This window comes from Carcharodon carcharias, chromosome 39 (assembly GCF_017639515.1).
Source record: "Carcharodon carcharias isolate sCarCar2 chromosome 39, sCarCar2.pri, whole genome shotgun sequence".
Taxonomy (NCBI): domain Eukaryota; kingdom Metazoa; phylum Chordata; class Chondrichthyes; order Lamniformes; family Lamnidae; genus Carcharodon; species Carcharodon carcharias.
Window position 1 is genome coordinate 1172863 of NC_054505.1, and position 23429 is coordinate 1196291.

The following is a 23429-nucleotide window of genomic DNA, read 5'->3' on the forward strand; positions in this document are numbered from 1 at the left end:
ACAAGGAGAGGTGTCCTTTCACAGAGAGTCCACATCAGTGAATCTCACTGACAGGGCGCTCCAATCAGACACAGACAGTATCAGTGAATCTCACAGAAGAGCACTTACCTTGAAATCCCTCCATGGTCCCTCAACCCTACCCTCCCTATCTCTGTAGCCTCCTCCAAACACCGCAATTCTCATCCTTCTGTTTAACTCCCTCCATGGCCCCCATCCCCTCCCTCTCTATATATACAACCACCTCCAGCCCCTACAATACTCATCCTCCTGGTTAACTCTCTCCATGGCCCCTCAACCCTTCCCTCTCTATCTCTATAACCTCCTCCAGCCTCTAGAATTCTCATCCTACTGTTGAAATCCCTCCATCTTCCTCACCCAAACACGATGTTTCTTACCAAGGACAATGTGATCTTTTCCCCACTCATTTCCATATATTCATAAATGTTTTTATTTGCTTTGCGTGTTGTATTTATTGCAGATAAACTTCCAAAGCCCACAGCCTCCATAGAGCCGGTCTCTGGTGTCGTCACAGTGGGGGAACGAGTTCAGATTAATTGCTCCAGCAGCTACCCAAGCCCCATCTCCCACTTGTACAAGAAATATGGCACAAAACCTGTAGAAACACGGATTGTTTCAGATTCCGAACGGTCAGTCATCTTGGCCATGAAAGATCTCGAACCAGAGGATAGTGGGGCATACTGCTGCAGTTTTGAGAAAACGGAAAAAGGGAAAGTGTATGAGTCAGAACGTAGTTACTTCGTGGAGGTCAATGTTACCGGTGAGTGATCTGTTAGTTATTGGATCGCTGTATCTTTATTTTGGCAACCTAATTTTGTTATACCTTCAATAATGACTTCTGATTGAAGAAAGCTTGAGTGATTAGTTAGTAAGAAGCTAGTGGGACAGACAGGGCGACAGGCAGAGAGGACGACAGATAGAGACAGAGAGCCAGAGAGACAGATAGGGACAGGGACAGGGACAGAGACAGAGAGAGTCGTAGAGAGAGGACAACAGAGAGAGAGACAGAGAGGACTCCCTTCACACAGAGACTGTATCAGTGTATCGCACTGTGGGAGGGGGCCCTTCACAAAAGTTCTGGGGCATTAGCCACGCCACCCTCCCCATCTAATATCTGTCCTGCTTCACTGTTGCTTCTGCATGTTTATTTTTGTTTATTCATGGGATGTGAGCATCACTGGCTAGGGCAGCGTTTATTGCCCGCCCCTTATTGCCCCTTGTGGAGGTGGTGGTGAGCTCCCTTCTTGAACCGCTGCAGTCCATGTCGTGTAGGTACACCCAGAATGCTTTTAGGGGGGGAGATCCAAGAGTTGGACCCAGCGACATATATTTCCAAGTCAGAATGGTGAATGGCTTGGAGGGGAACTTCCAGGTGGTGGTGTTCACTTTGGTTCTGTTGCCCTTGTCATTCTAGATGTTAGTCTTCGTGGGTTTTAAGATGCTGTAGAAGGAGCCTTGGTGAGTTGCTGCAGTGCATATTGTAGATGTACACACTGCTGCTACTGTGCGCCGGTGGTGGAGGGAGTGAATGTTTGTGGATGGGGTGCCAGTCAAGGGGCCTGCTTTGTCCTGGATGGTGTTGAGAATCTTTTGTTTTGTAGGAGCAGCATTCATTCAGCTGGCAATAGAAACCCCTGAAGTGCTCTCTCGAAATCCTCCTTGATTTTGAACAACTGCTTTCAATGTCCCCTTAACCTTCCCGTCTCCCAGCAGAAATAGTTCCCTTTCTCTCATCTCACCATCTAACTGAAATCTCTAATCTGTGTTAACATTGTGGCTATATCTGCGCTGTAACCGCTCCAAGCTCACTCTCTTTAATTTCCATCTGGCTTCTCGCAAATAATTGCAGTAGTGTTTCGCTTTATGTGGTCTATTATTGAGAAGTTCTTCCAAAGCCAACAGCCTCCTTGGACCCTGCCTCTCGTGTGCTCACAGTGGGGGAACAAGTTCACATTAACTACAAAACCAACTACCCAAACCACATCTCCCACTTGTATAGAGGACCTGACAACAAACCCATTGATAGCCGGAATGCCTCAGTGTCTGACTGGTCAGTCATCTTCACCATTAAAATGATACCACGAATTACTCCTGTGGCATTGAGAAAATGGTGAAAGGAAGAAGTTAAAATCACACAGCAGTGATTTTGTGGAGATATTTGTGAACGGTGCATAATATCCTCAAACGTAAATATGTTAGTCTGTTTTCAAATTCATCCTTGGTCATTCTTTCCCTATCTCGGTAACCTCCTCCAGCCCCTATAATTCTTATCCTCCTGTTCGAACCTCCCCCCACCACCAATTGCATCTCACCTCCTCCCTCCTTATATCTGTAACCTCCTCTAGCCCCTAGAAATCTCATCCCCCTGTTCGAATCCCTCCATTGATCATTACCCTCCCCTTCACTATCTCTGTAATCTCATCCAACTCCTACAATTTTCATCCTCCTGTTCAAACCCCACCCTCTCTGTTTCTTTAACCTCTTTTAGCTCCTATAATTCACTTAAGGGCGTAGGAACAGGAAGAGGCCATTCAGCCCGTCGAGCCTGTTCGGCCATTCAAGTCGATCATGACTGACCATCTACCTCAACACCACTTACCCTAATGTCATCAGTCTCCAGAAATCTTCCAATTTATATCTGTTCAATTTTTGCGCTCCCACATACCTCTGGGTTAGAGAACCCCAAGGATTCGCCAGCCTCTCAGTGAAGACATTCCTCCTCAGCTCAGTCCTAAACTGCTTTTCCGTTATCCTGAGATGGTGTCTAGGTTCCCCCACCAAGGGAAACACCCTACCCGCATCTAACATTTACGCCCTGTAAGAAGTTTAGAAATTTTAATGAGGTCACATCTTATTCGTCGAAACTCTTGAGAATGCGAGACCAGTTTCGTCAATCTCTCCTCATAAGACAATCCAGCCATGCCAGGAATCAGTCTGGTGAACCTTCACTGCACTCCCTCAATGGCAAGTATATCGTTCCTTTTATAAGGGGGCCAAAGCTATTTGCAATACTCCAAAAGTAGTCTCGCCAAGGCTGTAGTTATTTTTTAAATATTCTTTCACGGGATGTGTGTATTGCTGAAACGGCCAGCATTTGTTGTCCACCCCTAATTGCCCTTGAACTGAGCGGCTTGCTAGCCCTTTTCAGAGGGCATTTAAGATTCGTCCACATTGTTGTGTGGGTCCGAACTCACATGTAGGACAAACCGGATAAGGGCAACATATTTCCTTCCCGAAAGGACATTAGTGAACCAGATGGGTTTTTACAACAGTCGATGATAAATTCATAGCCACCATTACTGAGAGTAGCTTTCAGCTCCAGGTTTCATTGTTAATTGCAGCAAGATATCTTCACTCCTGTTCTCGAATTATCTCGCAATGAAGGAAAATATACGATTCTCCTTCCGAATTGCTTGCTGCCCCGGGATAGCACCTGTCAGTGACTCATGTACAAGGACAGCCAAAGCCCCTTTAGACATCAACACTTTCCAAACTCTCATCAATTATGAAATATTAAGCCTTTCTGTTTTTTTCCACCAAACTGGGTAACGTCACACTTATTCACATTTACCATCATCTTTTCCACTCACTCATACTGTAAAAGTCCCCTTGAAACTCATTTAATGCTCTTCACAACCTACATTCTAACCAAGTTTTGCATCATCCTCCTATTCAATTCCCTCCATGGCCACGTGTCCCCTCGCTCACTATGTCTATAACTTCCTCCAGTCTCAACAATTCCCGTCCTCCTGTTGAAATCCCTCCATGGCCCCTCACCCCTTCCCTCCTTATCTCTATAACTTCTACCAGCCTCTAAAATTCTCATCCTACTGTTGAAATCCCTCCATGCTTCCTCACCCAAACACGTTGTTTCTCACCAAGGACAATATGATTTTTCCCACTCATTTCCACATATTCATAAATGTTTTTATTTGCTTTGCGTGTTGTATTTATTGCAGATAAACTTCCAAAGCCCACAGCCTCCATAGAGCCGGTCTCTGGTGTCGTCACAGTGGGGGAACGAGTTCAGATTAATTGCTCCAGCAGCTACCCAAGCCCCATCTCCCACTTGTACAAGAAATATGGCACAAAACCTGTAGAAACACGGATTGTTTCAGATTCCGAACGGTCAGTCATCTTGGCCATGAAAGATCTCGAACCAGATGATAGTGGGGCATACTGCTGCAGTTTTGAGAAAACGGTAAAAGGGAAAGTGTATGAGTCAGAACGTAGTTACTTCGTGGAAGTCAATGTTACCGATGAGTGATCTGTTAGTTACTGGATCTCTGGATCTTTATTTTGGCAACCTAATTTTGTTATACCTTCAATAATGACTTCCGATTGAAGAATGCTTGAATGATTAGTTAGTAAGAAGCTAGTGGGACAGACAGGGCGATAGGCAGAGAGGATGACAGATAGAGACAGAGAGACAGAGAGACAGATAGGGACAGGGACAGGGACAGAGACGGAGAGAGACGTAGAGAGAGGACAACAAAGAAAGAGACAGAGAGGAAGACAGAGGGACAGAAAATGCAAAGAAAGAGAGAGACAGAGAGAGAGAGGGGGACGGAGGCAGAGGCAGACAGAGAAAAACAGACAGAGAGAGAGAAGACAGACAGAAGACAGTGAGAAGCTGACAGACAGAGAGGGTCAGGCAGGGAGGGAGAGAGACGAACTGAAAGAAAGAGTTACAGCAGACATTCAGAGAGAGGAAAAGACAGAAAGAGAGAGAGACTGACAGTGAGACAGAGAGAATCGGACAGAGGGAGAGAGGGAGACAGGGACGTAGGCAGAGAGAGAGGCAGAGTGAGAGAAACTGACAGAGGGAAAATGAGAGAAAGAGAGAGAGAGGTGGACAGAGGCAGAAATAAAGGCAGAGCGAAACAGACAGAGAGGGAAACAGGCAGACTGAGGGAACAGAGAGAGAGAGAGGTGGGGGGGAGCCATGTAGAGACGCAGAGAGACAGATATGGAAAGAGAGATCAGAGAAGGAGACAGAGTGGGAGATATCTAACACAACCGTTACTATATTAAAAAAACAAGCCGGCAGTAGGATTTTTTTCCTGGGATTGAGGAGATAAGTGTTCACTTGCACTCACACACTGCCTGATAGTGCCCTTCCAACTCATCTGAAAATTCCACGATTTAGAGGAAACATGCCGTAAAACTATTCGGCCACTGTGGGCTGCACGTTAACATCTCTGCTCTTTCCCACTATTCGGTGATCACCCACTCCCACCATGACAGTGTTTTAACACAATACTATGAGCAGAATGACCTGTGGTGACTCCCTCGATCTGCCATCTCAGTTAAGGAAACGGTTTGTCTCTCTCAGGAGTGGACAGGGCCCCGTTACCTGAGCAACGCTTCATTTAAGGCCTTGTACGGTGCCAGAAATTTCACTTCTCAAGCAGTTTTTGGGGGTGAAGGCCGATAGGTTTCCTGGAAAGCAGTTCCATTCCCCAGCCAAGGGTGATCAAGGGACTTCTGTGGTTCATTCTGTCACCTAACAATTCACTCTCATTAGATTCCAATTTGTCTCTGTTCACCCGCAGAGGGGCACGGATTCCCTCCATCCTCATTCACCTCGACCAAACGTAGCCTGGCACAACACGAGCTGAGGTACTTGTCTATTCCAGTTAGGTTTAAAGTATATTTTGGAGTACTCACACATCTGTTAAACGTTGTGTAATGATACATTTGAAGGTTACAAGAAACACAAACGTTGGCGAGGATTGTTTGAGATCATTAGCCTCCTTGCCAAAGGAAGGACATACTTGGAAGCAATGTAATTGTAAAGTTCACTGGGCTATTCCTGGGATGAGAAGGATTGGAAAAATGTTTGTGTAGAAAGAGTTTATATTCCATCGAGTTGTCCCATCTACGCATATAACATTCTTAAGTGTTTATTATTATTATTATCATCATTATTATTATTCATGGGCGTCAATGGCTAAGCCATCAATTTTTGCCCATCCTGAATTGCCCTTGAGAAGGTGGTGATGAGCTGCATTCTTGAACCGCTGCAGTCCGTATGGTGATGTTAGGGAAGATTTCCAGTATTTTGACCCAGCGACGATGAAGGATTAGCCGATATAGTTACAAGTCAGGATGGAGAGTGGCTTGGAGAGGAACTTCCAGATGGTTGTGTTCCCATGTGTCTGCTGCTCGTGTCCTTCAAGATGGTAGTTTTAGAGGTGCTATCTAAGGGACCTTGATGAATTCCGACAGTGCATCTTGTCGATGGTACACATTGCTACCACTGTGCGTCAATGGTGGAAGGAATGCTTGCATGTGGAAGGGGTGCCAATCAAACGGGTTGCTTTGACCTGCATGGCGTTGAGCTTCTTGAGCGTTTTTCGAGCTGCACTCATCCAGACAAGTGGGGAATATTCCATCGCACTCCTGAAATATGCCTTGTAGATGGTGGACAGGTTTTGAGGAGTCAAGAGTAGAATTACACGCTGCAGAATTCCGAGACTCTAGCCTCTTTTGTAGCCACAGTATTTATATGGCTGGACTAATTCAGCTGCTGTTCAATGGTAACCCCCAGGATGGTGATAGTGGGGAACTCAGTGGTGGTAATGCCATTGAATATCAAGGATTAATGATTAGATTTTCTCTTGTTAGAGATGGTCATTGCCTAGCTCTTGTGTGGTGCGAATGCTATTTGCCAATTGTCAGCCCAAGCCTGGATATTATCCAGGATTTGCAGTATTTTGACATTAATTTCAATAGGATTTGAAGATTAGACACTGAGAAACTGTTCCCCAAACGACCCTTCCCCCGGAGGGCGAGCCTAGGACTAGAAGATGTGCGGTGTGGGCGTCATGTTTACAATATGTGTTTGGCCATTTTGGATGGGGATGCGGAATGGCATCTTCACTCAGAGGGTTATGAATCTTTGGAAATTTCTAACCCAGAGACTGTGCATTCTCAGTCATGAGCATATTCAAGACTGAGTTAGCTAAATATTTATGACACTAAGGAAATCACGGGATATATGTTGGGAATAAACTAGGAATGAGGAGTTCAGGCAGCAGATCATCCAAGGTCTTATTGTATGGACAAGCAGGCTCACTTGGGCCGAATGGCCTAATCCTGCTCTTATACTTTATGTTCTAAAACGTTCACATAGGACATTGAAACAGTCGGGTTTACTAATAGTCTTTTACACTCTGGAAGCATTATAGAGGATTTAATGAGACCACATTGGAGCGCTGTGTACAATTTTGCTCTATTAACTTAAGCAAGGATACAATTGCGTCAGAAGCAGTTCAAAGAAGGTTCATTTGACTGATACATGGGATGGAGGGGTTTGTTTTTTGAGGAAAGGTTGAGCAGGCCGGGCCTGTAACCATTAGAATTTAGGAGAATGAGACGTGAGCTTATTTAAACATATACGATTCTGAGGTTACTTGATGGGTTCGATGTTAATAGAATGTTTCATCTCGTGGGGGAATCTGGACTGAAGGGCCACAGCTTCACTCTAAGGTGGGGGGCTCACATTCAATCCGGAGATGAGGAGGAATCTCTTCTCTCAGGTGGTCCTGATTCTGTGGAATCCTCTCCCCCAGAGAGCAGTGGAGGCTGGCTCACTGAATACACTCAAGCCGGAGTTAGACAGGTTTATTTTATCGACAAGGGAGTCGAGGTGTATGGGGAGTTGGGTGGATGGGGGATGGTGGGAGCTGACAGGAAAGTGGAGCTGAGGCCACAGTTGGATCAGCCATGTACAAATTGGGAGGTGGAGCGGGCTGGAGGGGCCGAATGGCCTTTTCCTGCTTGTAATCATTGCGTTCAACCTTGTTTCCGATGGATGGTACTTAAGACAGCTCTGCACTCCCCCAATGGGCCGAATGGTATACTGCTGCTCCTAGTTCTTCTGCTGTGTTCTGGAAGCCCAGTTTGTAACAGACACAAATCGTGCGAACCTCATGTGAGGTTATGTCTGTTGGGATGTAAAACTGGTTTCTAATAAACCAGTTTCTGCTGGTTACCATTAACCCCGGAATGCTGCCTCTATCTCTTAACAGGTTAATGTCACAGCAAAACAACCTTTATCTTTTGTTAACGACTCTTGCCCCATTCACATGCTGTAAAAACAAAGAAATGGTTGCACTTCAATGGCGCCTTTCACATCCGCCAGCATGTCCTGAAGCGCTCTATAGCCAATGAAGATCTTTTCAAGCGTAGTCACTGTTGCAATGTGGCGACAAACGAAAGACCGTTTGTGCACTTCAAGATCCCACAATCAGCAATGAGATAATGCCCAGATAATGGATGTTTCACATGATTCAAGTTGAGGGATAAACATTTTCTCTGAACACTATCAAAAAATACCCAGCTCTTCTACCCAGTAGTGGCTGTGGGATTTTCAATGTGCATTGAAGAGGGCAGATATCGGCCTCAATTGAACGTGTTATCCAAAGATGGCACCTCTGATAGTACAGCACTCCCTCAGCATTGGCATTGGGGGAGTCTCAGCATGGATTATAGAGCTCAAGTCCGAGATTCCACACATCAACCTCTGACATTACAGCACTCCCTCATTACTGACAGTGGCAACGTGTCGGTCTAGATTATGGAGCTCAAAATGAGCAGGCTGTCCTGACATCAATCTCTCCCACATGTAAACACACTGCCGCACTGCCAATGCTTAAATACCATATTGAAGCTGTAGGATATTTTTTCCTAGACCATCAATATCAGACTCAGAGGTTCATCCAGCAATGCTGTAAACTATTCCTCTCTGTATCTGTTCAATTTCAGCTACACTCCCCAAGGCCAACATTTCTGTCCATCCACCCTCTGGTGTGGTCAGCAGAGGGTCGATCATTCGAATTACCTGCACAGGATCCATTCTGAACTCTGGTGGCTGCTTTCGCTTATACAGAGACAGTGAACAGAAGGGGGAACTGGACATGTCTTGCCCTCAGCAGTCGGCCACTTTCACCATCACTGACACTGACACAGATGGGATGTGGAATTACAACTGTCTTTATTCCAGAAAAGTGAAGGGGACATTTTATCACTCACCCAGAAGTGCTGCGGTGCAGGTAACTGTAAAACGTAAGTGTAGCCACATTGAAAGAAATATTTGCATTTACTTCACGAGAGTCGAATTTTCAACTCACCACCACCTTCTCAATGTTAGTCAGGACCGTGCAATAAATGGTGGCTTTGCCAGCAACGACCATATTCGATGAATGGGTGAGAACGTTCTCAGCAGTGGGAAGGTAGAGGATTCTTATGCAGAATTAGCGCGTTCCCAACGAGAACAAGGCTGGCAACGGGAGCCTAAAGCTGGTTTCTAATACTTGTGCAGTGTATAGTGTCTGTGCTGTATTGAGTTCCCAATGCAAGCCCTGCTATGAGAAGGTTTTTACCTTAAGCTCCGGTGAAGTTTCTCCTGACTGACAATCACAGTGCGATTGCCAGTTCACTCATTTCACTTACTTTGGAAAGGAACTGCACATTTCTGGCAGAGTGCAGTGATTGGGGCTACAGAGTCATTGTTCCAGGAGGTCGGCCGCCAGTGCAGTGTAAGGACGTCGGCAGAAATGAAGCCAGACTTGCATATGACAGCACTCGCTACCGTGAACCGGTGAATATAATAGTCCCAGCCAAATTCGGCAGAATAGGAGCTAATCGGGTAACATAAGTTTGTGAGATGGGAGGGTTCGGAGTGAGTCTGGGGATCACGGGTTGGGGAGAAGAGGGTGTGGGTTTGAGGAGAGATGATGGGTGTTAGTCCCGGGTGGCAAAGCCATTTACGTGGTCAGGAGAAATTTGGGGACGTGATGTGTCGTGAACAGTTGGGGTCTTTGCGGGGTGGGCTGTGTATTCTTGGGCTGGGTAGTAGTTGAATGGTCAGGAGGCATTAATCGGGGCTGGGGTAGTCTGGTATTCAGGAGGCAGTCTTGTGGTCAGGGGGTGGGAGTTTGTGCGGGGTCCGGTGGATGGTTGGGTAGTCAGTACCAGAGCTATGCGTGAGCTGGAAGTGGTTTTAATCCTTCTAACTTTTCCTGAGTAAATATTCTGCTAAGAGAGTCGGGAACATTCCAAGTCCTCGATATAATGTGTGGTATTGGATGGTTCCTCGCACTTGGGGGTTTGAGGTGGGACTTCAGAGAGTTCCTGCAGCGCATTTTCCTGGTTAAATCCTGGGTATGAATCCCTGAGAGCAGCAGATCTGCCCTATTTAGAAAAAATCCCTTCAACAGGCCTCTCATGTTCTTCTGTCAGCTTCAATGATTTGTGTACACGGAATCACAAGCTCCTCCCTTCTTGCTCTCCAATAATAATGTTACCGTTGCGCCTGAATGTTTGTCTCGACATGTTTTCAACCAAAATGATTCGATTCATAATTAATTCCCTTCAATTTAATCTGTTGTGATTCGTCTCCATTTCATCTGTCTGTCGATCTTCTCCTGTTGTTTGTTCAATACTCTCCTTAATGCTCACCATGTTACCCAGGTTACTGTGTTTTCTGGTAGTTTCAGTATCACACATTGTTTTACCAAAGACACATTTTTTTCCAAAGTCAAGGCCATTACCACACGTTATTTTTCAAAAATAACACTCCAGGTTGTGTTTTGAATCAATTGAAAATATCTGGTATTTTTTTTTTTCCCATACAAAATATATCAGTTGATTCCAGTGCGGGGTGGTTTTTATTCATTCATGGGATGTGGGCTTCCCTAGCTGGGCCAGCATTTATTCCCTACCCCTAATTTCCCCTTGATAAGGTGGTGATGAGCTGCCTTCTTGAACCACTACAGGCCATGTGCTGTGAACACCCACAGGGCTCTTAGGTTGGGAGTTCCAGGGTCAAAGCAAAGCACTGCAGATGCTGGAAACCTGAAATAAGAGCAGAAAGTGATGGAAGAGCTCAGTATGTCTGACAGCATCTGAGGAGAGAGAAGCAGAGTTAAAGTTTTGAGTCTGTATGAGTCTTTTTTCAGACCAAGGATTATGACCAAGCGGCAGTGAAGGAATGTGGTATTTTTCCAAGTCAGGATGGTGCGGAATTTGGAGGGGAACTTCCAGGTGGTGGTGCTCCTAAGCCTTTCCTGCCCTTGACCTTCTAGGGAGTCGGGGTCGTGGGTTTGGAAGGTGCTGCAGAAGGAGTCCTGTTGGGTTGATGCAGTGCATGTTGGAGATGGCATGCACTGCTGTTACTGTGCATCGGTGGTGTAGGGAGCGAAGGTTTGTGGAAGGGGTGCCAATCGAATGGGCTGCTGTTACATGGATGGTGTCGAGCTTCTTGAGTGTTTATGGAACTACACTCATCCAGGGAACTGGAGAGTATTCCATCACTCCCGTGACGCGTGCTTGTGGCTGGTGGACAGGTTTTTGGGAAGTCAGGAGGAGAGATACTTGTCGCAGGATTCCGAGCCGCTGACCTGCTCTTGTAGGTATAATATTTACATAGCTGGTCCAGTTCTGTTTCTTGTCAATGGTAAGCCCCAGGATGTTGATAGTGGGAGATTCCGTGATGGTAATGGCTTTGAATGTCAAGGGGCAATGGTTAGATTCTCTCTAGTTGTCGGTGGCCATTGCCTGCCACTTGTTCGGTATAATGTTACTCATCATTTGTTAGCCCAAGCCTGGATATTCTCCAGGTCTTACTGCATTTGGACATGGACTGGTTCAGTATAAGAGTTGCGAATGGTACTGAATATTGTGCAATCATTAGTGAACATCTCAACATCTGACCTTATGATGGAAGGAAGATCATTGATGAAGCAGCTGAAGATGATTGGGCCTAGGACACTACCCTGAGGAACTCCTGCATTGATGTCCTGGAGCTCAGATAACTGACCTCCAAAAATCACAACCATCGTCCTTTGTGCTAGTTCTGACTCCAACTGGGGTGAGGTTTCTCTCTGATTCCCATTGAGTCCAGTTTTGCAGGGACTCCTTGATGTCACATGCGGGTCAAATGCGGCCTTGATGACAAGGGCTGTCATTCTCAACTCACTTCTGGGGTGAAGCTTTTTGTCCATGCTTGTGCCAATGCTGTACTGAGGTCCCCAGCTGAGTGGCATTGGCGGAACCCAAACTGGGCGTCAGTGAACTAAATGAGCTATTACTAAGCAACTTTCGCTTGATAGCACTATTGGTGACTCCTTCCAGCTCTCTCCTCATGATGGAGAGTAGACTGATGGAACGGTAATTGGCTGGGTTTGATTTGTCCTGCTTTTTGTGCACAGGACATACCTGGGCAATTTCCATATAGCCGGGCAAATGCCAGAGTTGTAGCTGTACTGGCGCTGCTTGGCTAGGTGCCTGGCAAGTTCTGGAGCACAAGTCTTCAGTGCTATTCCTGGACAAGTCCTTTGGCCTTCATAGCGAAAGCATTTGTGTACAGGAGCAAGGATGGCTTGCAACAATGATACAGGGCATTGGTGAGATCACACTTGGAATATTGCGTCTAACCTTGGTCTCCATATCTGAGGAAGGGTGCTCTTGCAATGTGCGAGTCCAGCGAAGGTTTACCAGACTGATTCCTGGGATGGCTGGGCTGACATATGAAGAGAGAATAAGTTGGTTAGTGTTATATTCGCTAGAGTTCAGAAGAATGTGAGGGGATCTCATAGAAACCTATAAAATTCTAACAGGGTAGATGCAGGAAGGATGTTCCCGATCCTGGGGGAGTGGAGAACCAGGAGTCACGGTCTGATGATACGGGTTGTACCATTTAGGACTGAGATGAGGAGAAATTTCTTCACAAATGGAGTGGTGTGCCAGTGGAATTCGCTACCACAGAAAGTAGTTGAGACCAAAACATTGTATGCATTCAAGAAGGAGTTAGATATAGCTCTTGGGGTGAAAGGGATCAAAGGATATGGAGAGAAGCGGGAGCAGGCTATTGAGTTGGACGATCAGCCATGATCATAATGAATGGTAGAGCGGGCTCGAAGAGCTGAGTGGCCTACTCCTGCTCCTAGTTTCTATGCCTCTATGTTTCTATTGCCGGCTTATTGTCAAGGCCCATAGCTTTTGCAGTATCCAGTACCTTCAGCCATTTCTTCACATCACGTGGATTGAATCGAATTAGCTAAATACTGGCATCTGGGGAGCTCCAGAGGAGGGCGAGATGGTTCATTCACTCAGCACTTCTGGTTGAAGATCGTAGCAGTGCTTCAGCCTTATTTTTTGCACCGACATGCTGGTGTCCTCCATTATTGATGATGGGGATATTTGTGGAGCCGCCTCCACAGGTGTGTTGCTTAATTGTTTAAACAAAAACCATGTTATACTTAAGTCAGCGGCTATTTGATATAATTTATTATCTCAGTGGGTTGTTAGTCTTTGAAGTTCCCTTCCACAGAGAGCAGTGGAGAGGGCTGTGCTACTGAATACATTTAAGCCTGAGTTGGTTAGCTTACTTTCTAACAGTGGGGTCAAAGAGTTATATGGGATAGACTGGAGGAAAGTAGAATGGAGCCCACAGTCGGGTCAACCATGCAATTATAAAATAGCGGTGCAGTCTCGAGGGGGAGAATGGTCTATTCCTGCTCCTGTTTGGTAAGTGTTTCATGGGTGAAATGATGGAATTTGTGCTTAGTTCCTTGTCACGTACTCTGACTCAAATGCCAAGCTCGGTGATTTTATTTAACATTAATGGCAGCAGCAATGATGGACTGAAACAAGGAAGAAATGCATGAACGTCTAAATGAAGATAGAAATGAGGCAATGAATGAATGAAGGAGTCAGTGACTAAATCATTCAATGAATTTGGGGAAGCGTTGAAAGGATTTTGGTCTATGAATCGATCTCGAATCGATCTATGAATTAATGAATCTGGAACACATCACTATGGTGACAACCTCTCAGCCGCATCCAATATTGAGTGAGTTACCTGAATGAAAGAAGCTATTTCATCCTGTTCTCAGATTCTCCCATTATCACTCTACAGTGTATATTGGACACTTCACCCTAATGCAGTCCACAGGTAGGTTGTACCGTGTGACTGAATGTATGTGTAACACACTCAGTCAGACACACTCTGCAATAAGGAAATGACTCCCGAGGCTTTGGAAAACATTTTTTGTACTTAATATCAGACCTGTTGTTATAAATCAACCGGGTACAATTTTGAACGAACAATGTACCTGCGAGCCAATGAACATCCCAACTTTTAATATTTTAACACATTCATTTCGCACCAGTGAAAATGCAGATTTTGTGAGATTTGTCCTTCTCACTAGTGCATCTTTACCCCCATTGACGAGGTATCGTGAACTTCACCGACAAGCCCAGCATTTATTGACCAACACTGACAAAAGAACTTGGCCAAATAGAGGCAGCTCAGAGTCAATCACATTACAGTGCTTCTGTAGGCACGTGATGGCCAGTCCAAATCAGGAGCTGAGATTCCATTCCCCAAAGAACATGATTGAATCAGATGAATTTTATTGGCAACACAGGAGTTCCATGGTCACCACCACTGATTCAACATTTCGTTGTTCATCCTGATTATATTTCCAGCTCCCGCAGTTGTGTGTTACTACAACGCCTTAACTGCAGCGTTTCAAGATGGCGGCTGCCCACTAGCTTGTCAAGGGGCAATTAGAGATGGGCAATAAATTGTGTGCTAGCCATGGACTTCCAGATCCGAAACACGAAATAAAACAAAGCTGCCTTGGCGGAGTTAGGAATTGAAATCTCCAAATCATTGACCCAGGCTCTGGATTATTCGTCCAGTTTTTGAATTTCGAGTAATCGAGCGAAACATAGGCGATTATAGAGTGAGTCTGTCCCGAACATTTAATGTCCAATCACATTATCCCAGTGTTCCTGTGCTTGTGGGTTTAAGGTGGATGGACTTATGGAGTGACTGTACTCGTGTTTGCGGAAAATGGGAGACCATCCCGCAAAATTCTCCCCTTTCTGTCATCTCCTAGGTTCGAACTTATTCCTAATTCATTGGTGTCTCGCGGCTGTTATCCTCTTTGGGACGGTGATTCTCCTGGGAATAGAATGCAGCCACATGAAGAGAAAAAAAGATTCCGATGGTACGTTTGAAGATTTGCTCCATTTCATGCAATAGTTCATATTATAATTAAGCCAGAAAGGAAGGAAAGCTGCTTTTCAATCAATGCCATAAATAATTAATTTATCGTTCTTTAACCTCAGAACTGTAAATAGGGATGTTACAAATCAGAGGCCGCGCAGAAAGCCTCTTCCAGTCAAAATACGTGTATTATTTAGTCACTATTTGCTAGTCTCTGAGAGTTTATACGTCTCTATTCCCTTTTGCATTTATCTGCGAGGCCATGTGAAAATCACCCCCACGCTGTGCTAAACCTGGAATGTAAATTATTCAACACACATTGTTTAAATTCTGACACCCACTTCACACCACAATCCCATCCCCACACCAAAAAATCTCAGCACAGCCATATTAACAGAGTTCACGTGGACCATGCGTTCCTATCAGCAGAAATACTTAACGAAAATTCAACGAAGATCTCCTGAGGATGCGGTTAGTCATTGATATCTAATAAACAGTTCTATCAGATTGCAGTGGATCAGAAAGACACAGGCAGTGAGTCGGAGACCGCCCGATAAACACCGTAAAACACACGTAACATGTCATCGACGCACCTAACGAACTGCCTAATACCCGAGCAGGAGCAGTTAATGATTATTTTTGGCCATTTGATTAACTAAATCAGGGTTGAAGCAGAGAATGTGCGCGCCCCTTCCACGACTGACGGGCCAGAGTCCACTGCTGGATGGTTACAAGTAACTATTTTCATAATCCGTGACTGTATTAAGAGCGGCCACAAAGCAATTCCCTCAAATGCGGAAAATCCAACGTTGTACAGGAAATGTGCGCGGAAAGAAGAGTTTTATGAAGAGCTGAGGTGCCCAGTGGTAAATCACGCGAAGAGTTGATGGATATGGGCTGTATAGGGAGGAAAACATAATGTTGTGATGACTTGATGAACGGACCACAGGAGACTCAGGTACAGGTTTACAATCGTTTATTCGAGCAGTTCCAAGGAGGGCACCATCTCAACACAGCTTGAGACAGAACTCTGCTAAACTACAAATGTTCATCATATTTATACATTATTGCCCATGTACAAGAACAGTTTCCAGATTTCAATCTCGTCAACGTATGGGTTTCCATTAAACAGACGGGATTCTGGTACAAAGGTAACCCTTCTTTCACCCAGGCAGAGACCTGCCTTCCTATCTAAACTGGGGCCATCTGTCCTTCCCCTATCTGTTGAAGACCACACTTAATCTATGTTATTGCCATCCTCTAACTACATTCTCACACCCAGGGCCTTGCTGGTTATTGCAAACCCTGAGGGTGTACAAAGTTTGAGAGTGTATAATGTTCATCTAGTTTAACTGTTTAATTGTTGATTTACTGCCCTACCTCTAGATTCTGATTTAAGTAATTCGTTCCCTTATAAGAAATTCTCCCTTATCACAAATGTTCCTTTACACTCTGCCCCCTAACACATAACAGCGATAATCTCCTGAGAGTGACAGCCGAGATTTATTTCAGAGCGCGCCCCCCGCCCGCCGCCAGGTCTGTGCAACCACCTCAGGACATTCACGTTGTAACGTCGAGTGGGAAATGAGGACGTTTTACCTTTGGAGCAGCAAATCTGCGCAGGGAAATCAGGAAAATTGGAGGAATTTAAGATATTTCAAATGGAGAGTAAGCGCCGTGTGCGTGGTGTTTAATAAAACATCTAGATAGTCTGTCAGTGTCATGGGGATATCTGGCACAGCGCATGGCCGGTTAGTGCAGCTTTGTTGTAAACAATTGACTGTCTCTTTCCACAGGCCGCGTTACTGATTGAATATTTACTGGCTCAAGAGGCAATGAGGAGACTGCAGTGTGAACAGGCTATATTTACCGTTCATGTCCGGTGGAATTATTAAATCACCAGGGAGCTTTGGCCTCTTCATTAAATCTATTTTGCATTTGAGTGAAGGTTGGAACTGAATTTGTTAAATCCCGCTCTCCTTACTCTCTACGGAATGTCTGAGTTCCCAGCCAATGGCTGACGTGCATGGGCGTGTCTGTGACGGGGCCAATGAGAATTCGGAACAGCGATTTCCAGCTTCTTCACGTCATCTTCATTCAAATGTCCCGAAGTTCACATGATCAACTTCAATCCCACCGCTGACTCCGTCAATGCATTTCAGTGGGAGCTGCAGGATATTAAATCTGTAGAAAGTAGAATCACAGCTCATCGGTGTCCTTATACCTATATCTATAAACTGCACCAGCCCCACAATCCCCCAGTGTCTCTGTGCTTCTCCTATCCTGGCCTCTCTCACATTCCCTGTTTTATTTACCCACCAGTCGCGGCTTCCTGATTATGTTTGATTACAAATTCCTCCATCCAGGTTTGAGCATTAGGAACAGGGCTAGTGGCAAACCCTTGGCTTTCCTCAGGTTGTTGGAATTTAGTATGGATATCTTTGGAAGACATTTTCTCACACAGGATTCAGAAAGTTTTATCAGGAGAGGATAAGGAGGAGTCAGAAAAGCTATGAGCAAGACACTGGTCGTGTGAAACAATATCTGTGTCAGTCAGGGTCCCTGGAAGTAGATTTGCACCACTGTTTACCTAATAAACCAAACACACAGCTTCCCATCTTCAAATTGGCCAAGCTACTTCAACTGAAGTACATGGGAAGTGAGGAGCTGCAGGTAACATAGCTCGTGCTGCTGTTTTGTGGGATGCTTTCGTGCTGGGTGAGAATGTTGTCCCAGTTTAATGTTGCCCCTTGTGCGATGACAGTCTCCCTACTAGACATTAAAACGATGCAGAATTAAGGAACCGTGTGTACTGAGTGTAACAGTGTTTGGTGCTTCCCATCATATAATAGACATCGCTGTGTGTGTTGTGTGAATCCTGAGGTGATGTGTCGCCGGGAGGGAAACTGAAGCCTGAATAGGGAATGATGGAGTAGGGACTAGGGGTGCCTATGGTGTATTAAAGACCAAAATATAATCTCTACACACTCAACCCCTTCCCCCAAGTAAATGATTTATTGGGGCCCCAGATATAATCTGCACATATTCAAACACACCAGAAAATGTTTTATTAAAGCCCCAAATTTAACCTCCACGTTTTCGCCGCAAACAACTTCGCCGAGAAACACCCGCCAACCAGCAACACACCCCCCCCCCCCCCCCCCCCCCCACCACCCTGCAACCCCCAGCAAATGAAATAATTGATAATGGAGTGACGGAAGCCTCTACATGCTGGAGAGACACGCTTGAGATGAAAGTGATCCAATGCCACCCTCTGTTGCTGTTGGCGTGGCACGGCTACTGCAGGCACTGCTCTATGCCAGTCTCAGAGAAATTAAGTCACTGGGTGGCTGGATCTGGGCACAGGCTGATGGGGTGTGAACGCTGCAAAGGGGATTGAAATTTTCAGCGGGCGCTCGGCTGGTGTATTCAACTCTTTATCCAAGGAACAAACATTGGAATCAATGGGGAAAACTCTAGGGAAGCGGTACTGAGTAAACTGATGGAGCTGTGGGCTGACAAGTCTCCAGGTCCTGATGGGATCCATCCTCGACCCTTAAAAGATGTGGCTAATGAGCTGGTCTATGCGCTGGAGTTATTTTTCCAAACTTCGCTAGATTCTGAAAAGGTCCTATCAGAACCATTCTTGTAAACCTCTTCTGTACTCTCCCCAAGGTGTTCACATCCTTCCTATTGCGTGGAACCCAGAACTGTAAACAATATTCCAGCTGAGGTCAAACCAGTGTTAGATCGCTACTAAAGGGGAAAATGCACTAGCCGAGCCCCAGCTGCAAATTTCTATCCCGTTATAACGTTCACATCCCATCAGCCTCTGACCAGACCAGACACTCAGTGACTGAACCTCTCTGAGACTGGCAAAGAGCAGCGCCTGCAGTAGCCGTGATCCGCCAGCAGATGGTGGCATTGGATTACTTTCATCTCAGGAAAGTATCTCTAAACTGTGGCGAGTTAAACTTTCACTTTGCATCTTCCCCATTATCAATTTATTCATTTTCTGGGGAGAAGGCAAATGTGTGGAGATTATATTTGAGGCTTTAATACAACATTTACTGGGCTGGGGGATCATTACGGAGATTATATTTGGGGCTTTAATACATTTACTGGGTGGGGTTGAATGTGTGGGGATTTCATTTGGGGCTTCAACAGCTCCAAAGATAATGGAGGTATCATTGAGACTCAGTGTGTTTATTGTGCGGTAGAGAAGATTCACCTGTTTCACCAGAGTCGAGAGTGTGTACGTGAGAGAGAGAGAACGTGTGAGAGAGTGAGAGTGGAAGAAAGATGTGTATGTGGGAGAGAGACGGAGCATGTGTGTGAGAGAGAGTGTGTGGGAGCAAGAGTGTGTGAGAGAGAGTCTGTATCTGAGAGCCTGTGTGTGGGAGTGTCAGCATGTTTGTGGGAGCGAGAGAGCGTGTGAGAGAGCGTGTGTGGAAGAGAGAGCATGTGTGAAAGAGAGACAGCGTGTGTGGGAGAGAGAGTGTGTGGGAGATAGTGTGTATGTGTGATAGAGAGTGTGTGTGAGAGCAAGAGAGTGCGTGAGTGAGAGTCTGCATGTGAGAGCCTGTGTGTGGGAACAATAGAGTGTGTGTGGGAGCGAGAGAGAGTGTGAGAGAACGTGTGTGGAAGAGAGACAGTGTGTGTGGGGGAGAGTGTGTGAAAGAGAGAGTATGTGTGAGAAAGAGTGTGTGTGAGAGAGACGGAGATTGTGCATGAGAGGGAGAGTGTGTGCGTGGAGAGAGCGTTTGTGTGGGAGAGAGTATGCATGGGAGAGAGTTTATGTGAGAGAGTGTGTTTCAGAGATTGTGTGCATGTGTGTGCGTTTGTGTGAGACTGTGTGTGTGAGAGAGTGTGTGGAACAGAGTGTGTTTGTGTGGGAGAGAGGGTGTGTGTGCGAGAGGATGTGTGGAAGAGAGTGTGTGTGAGCGAGAGGGTGTGTGGAAGAGAGTGTGTTCGTGTGGGAGAGAGTGTGCGTGTGTGTGGGAGACAGTGTGTGTGTGTGGGAGAGAGTGTGTGTGTGTGTGGGAGGGAGTTTGTGTGTGTGTGGAAGAGAGTGTGTGTGTGTGGGAGAGTGTGTGTGTGTGTGTGTGTGGGAGAGAGTGTGTGTGTTTGTGGGAGTGTGTGTGTGTGTGCGAGGGAGAGAGTGTGTGTGTATGTGAGAGAGAGAATGTGAGAGGGAGAGTGCAACGCAGCTTTGCCAGAATGAGACCTGGATTCCAAGGATTTAAGTACAAAGTGAGATTGCACAAACTCGGGTTGCACTCGGGTAGATGTGTGATGGAAAACTCTCCACTTGCCGGAATGAGCGCAGTTGCAAGAACACTCAAGAATATTGACACCATCCGAGCCAAGGAAGCCCCCTTTACCGGCGAACATCCCCTCCCTCCACCAACGACGCACAGTGGCAACAGAGTTCATCTACAAGATGAATTCGCTATGCATCCTTAAAAGCACCTTCCAAATCTACGACTGATTTCTCCGAGAAGAACAAGGGCTGCAGACACTTGGGAAGACCACCACCTGGATGGTCACTCCAAGTCACTCACCATCCTAGCTTCCAAATATATCGGCCGTTCACTGTCCCTTGGTCAAAACCCCGATTTCTCCCCGTCGAACCTACACCGCAGAGACTGCAGCGGTTGAAGGTGGCAGTTCACCACCACATTCTCAGGGGGTAATTAGAGATGGGCAATAAATGCGCCATCCACATCCCCTAAATGCATAACACGTGAAGTGGAGATGCCGAGTACCGAACCCGGCGCCTCACACATGCGAAGCGTGCGCTCTACCACTGAGCTACATCCCCACAAGCGAATCCCTGTTAAACAAGTTGTAGTATGGAGAAATAACCCCACCTTTCTTATTTCAGCCCTATTTCCTCTTCAAATTAGCTCGAGTGATTTTGAATCGTTTTCTATTTAACAGTCATTGTCTCATTTTGCCAGATAAACAAGATAAACCTTTATCTCCATCATGTGGGAGGTCATTTCCGGCTGCGATGTGGCCACTTTGAAGACTTTGGCCGAATGTCAGTAACTCAAGGATCGTGACCAAAAGAAAAAAGTCTATGATCTCTGGATCTTGATCGGCCAATGGGAGCTGCTTCTTTCTGTCTTTGAGTGTGAAGCGTGGTGGGCTAATGGAAGGGAGGAGTTATATATTTTATACATCTCGGAGATAAGCAGAGGTGACACCAGTTTCTAAACTAAAACTAATTCCTAACACCTACAAATAAAAATATAATTTACTTAAACTATCTCTCCTTCCTAATACGGTCCCCTCCTTCAAAACTGCTTCTATAAACCCAAATCCTAAAGGTAAAATCTCATCAAACCATCGTTCTTGCAAACCGCTGCCCACATCTCCAATCCCCATTTCATCTCCCTGGGCCATGGGCGCGAAGCCAGCTCGCAAATCGGTTTCCAACAATTGCTGAACATCCTTGTTTAAAACTATCCAAATGGGATTCTGCCTCTGAATGGAAAGGGAGCGGATCTGAATCGCGCCTGACTTGACTGTGACAATAGGACAAAATGGGAGATAAGCAGGTAAATGGAGTAAGATTATAACTAAGCGATTTAACAATAAAGGAAGGAACAAACGTCAAACTTGCTTCCACATCCCCCTTGTCCACTAAGCTAATTGCGGATAGGTGGAGAGCAGCTCAGTGGTTGGACACTTACCCCGCATGTATGTAACTCAGACATCGATCCCTAGCATTAAGTAAATAATAACCAACAATCATTCATGTCAGTGCTAAGCAAGTACAATATACAAAGCCCGCTGCAAAACACTCTCAGTGTGCACTATCGTTTATGCAAAGCCTTTTTTTTCTAGAACTACAAGCCAGATGAATTTCTATTCGCCGATTAGCTCGACTCTGCCTGAAATTAATGAGCATCCCTTCAATAACAGAAAACTCTTACACATCAGGTTGCTGTGTTTGTGTAGATACTGAAGAATTTCCCACAAGTGAACACGTGTTTCCCATCCCAAAGGAGATACAGGGCGGCAGCCCAGTGACGATCGGCGATGTTGACACTTTGCAAAGCGACTTCCGAGGACAGGGATCCGCTCACAAAGTCCCGATTTAAACATATTGCTGGCTGCAGCAGGAAAGGGTGAATATTCGTTCACAAAAGCTGTGAACTGCACCGCAGAATTCTCCTTCCTGCATAATAATACCTAAATGACCTGGCTCCTGCTATACGTGAATATATAACCTCCTCAAACCCTATATCACTCTACGATATCTGTGTTCAACTAAATGTGGTCTCTTTCGTATCACCAGGGTTAATAATCACACCATTGTGAGCGGTGCCACCGCTACCCTAGGACTGTGAACAACAGAATTCACCCCCTGAGCCTCTCTGCCGCTGGAACATTCTCTCTTCCATTCAGACGCTCATGTCTGCGCAAACTAAGTTCTACATGAAGATGGTCTGTGGTTTGGAGGGGAGCTTCCAGACGTAGGATCCCATGTACCAGTTGATCTTAGTGGTAGGTGTCCTGTGTTTTGATGGCAGTGTCTAAGAGCCCTGGTGAGTTCTCCAGTACCTCGTGTAGATGATACTCGCTGTTGCTAATGTGCGTCGGTGGTAGAGGGTGTGAATGTTGTGGATCTGGTGCCAATCAAGCGGCGCTGCTTTGGCCTGGACGTTATCGAGCTTTTGTTGGAGCTGCCCTCATCCAGGAGAGGGGCGAAGATCCCTTCACACTCCGGATTTGTGCCATGTAGAAGGTGGACAATCCTCGGAGGGTCAGGAGGTGAGTTACTATTTCCTTTCAGGAAGTGAGTTAAGCTATTACTCGGAATCATTAATAAATGTTCATGCGCTGTGAAATTCTTAAATTTGGCCTCTTAATTAAATCCATCTTGGATGTGAGTGAAGGTTGGAACTGAATTTGTTAAATCCCGCTCCCCTTACTCTCTGCGGAATGTCTGAATTCCCAGCCAATGGCTGACGTGAATGGGCGTGTCTGTGACGGGGCCAATGAGAATACGGAATAGCGATTTCGGGCTTCTCCAACACATCTTCATTCAAATGTCCTGCAATGCACACATTCAGCTTCAATTCTATCGCTAACTGTGTCAATGCATTTCACTGGGAGCTGCAGGATATTAATTCTGTAGAAAGTAGAACCACAGCTCATGGGTGTCCATCCTTGATGATGATGATAAATGTGTATCAATGCATCGTGTGGACAGATGCTTTAACGTGGCTCCTGCTATACCTATATCTATAAACTGCACCAGCCCCACAAACACCCAGGCTCTCTGTGTCTCCTATCCTGGCCTCTCTCACATTCCCTGTTTTATTTACCGCACCAGTCGCGGCTCTGCCACTGATTACGTTTGACTACAAAT

The 23429-nt window shown here is 45.8% G+C and overlaps 1 protein-coding gene and 1 non-coding gene across 5 annotated transcripts in view; one reads left to right on the forward strand and one right to left on the reverse strand.

Annotated features, from left to right (window-relative positions):
* LOC121273103 (alpha-1B-glycoprotein-like) overlaps positions 1-16985 on the forward strand; it is a 32099-nt gene extending 15114 nt beyond the window's left edge. The window contains exons 4-8 of one of the 4 annotated variants that reach the window (XM_041180072.1): positions 479-778; positions 3978-4277; positions 8791-9090; positions 14934-15044; positions 16840-16985. In XM_041180072.1, the coding sequence (XP_041036006.1) occupies positions 479-778; positions 3978-4277; positions 8791-9090; positions 14934-15044; positions 16840-16856 (1028 nt within the window). In that variant the 3' untranslated portion in view covers positions 16857-16985. The remainder of the gene's footprint in view (positions 1-478; positions 779-3977; positions 4278-8790; positions 9091-14933; positions 15045-16839) is intronic. The other 3 variants (XR_005941946.1, XM_041180073.1, XM_041180074.1) reach the window with 3 other exon arrangements.
* A 3810-nt stretch (positions 16986-20795) lies between these two features.
* Positions 20796-20867, reverse strand: trnaa-cgc. Its single transcript has one exon. It is a non-coding gene; the product is annotated as a tRNA-Ala (tRNA).
* Positions 20868-23429: the final 2562 nt, after the last annotated feature.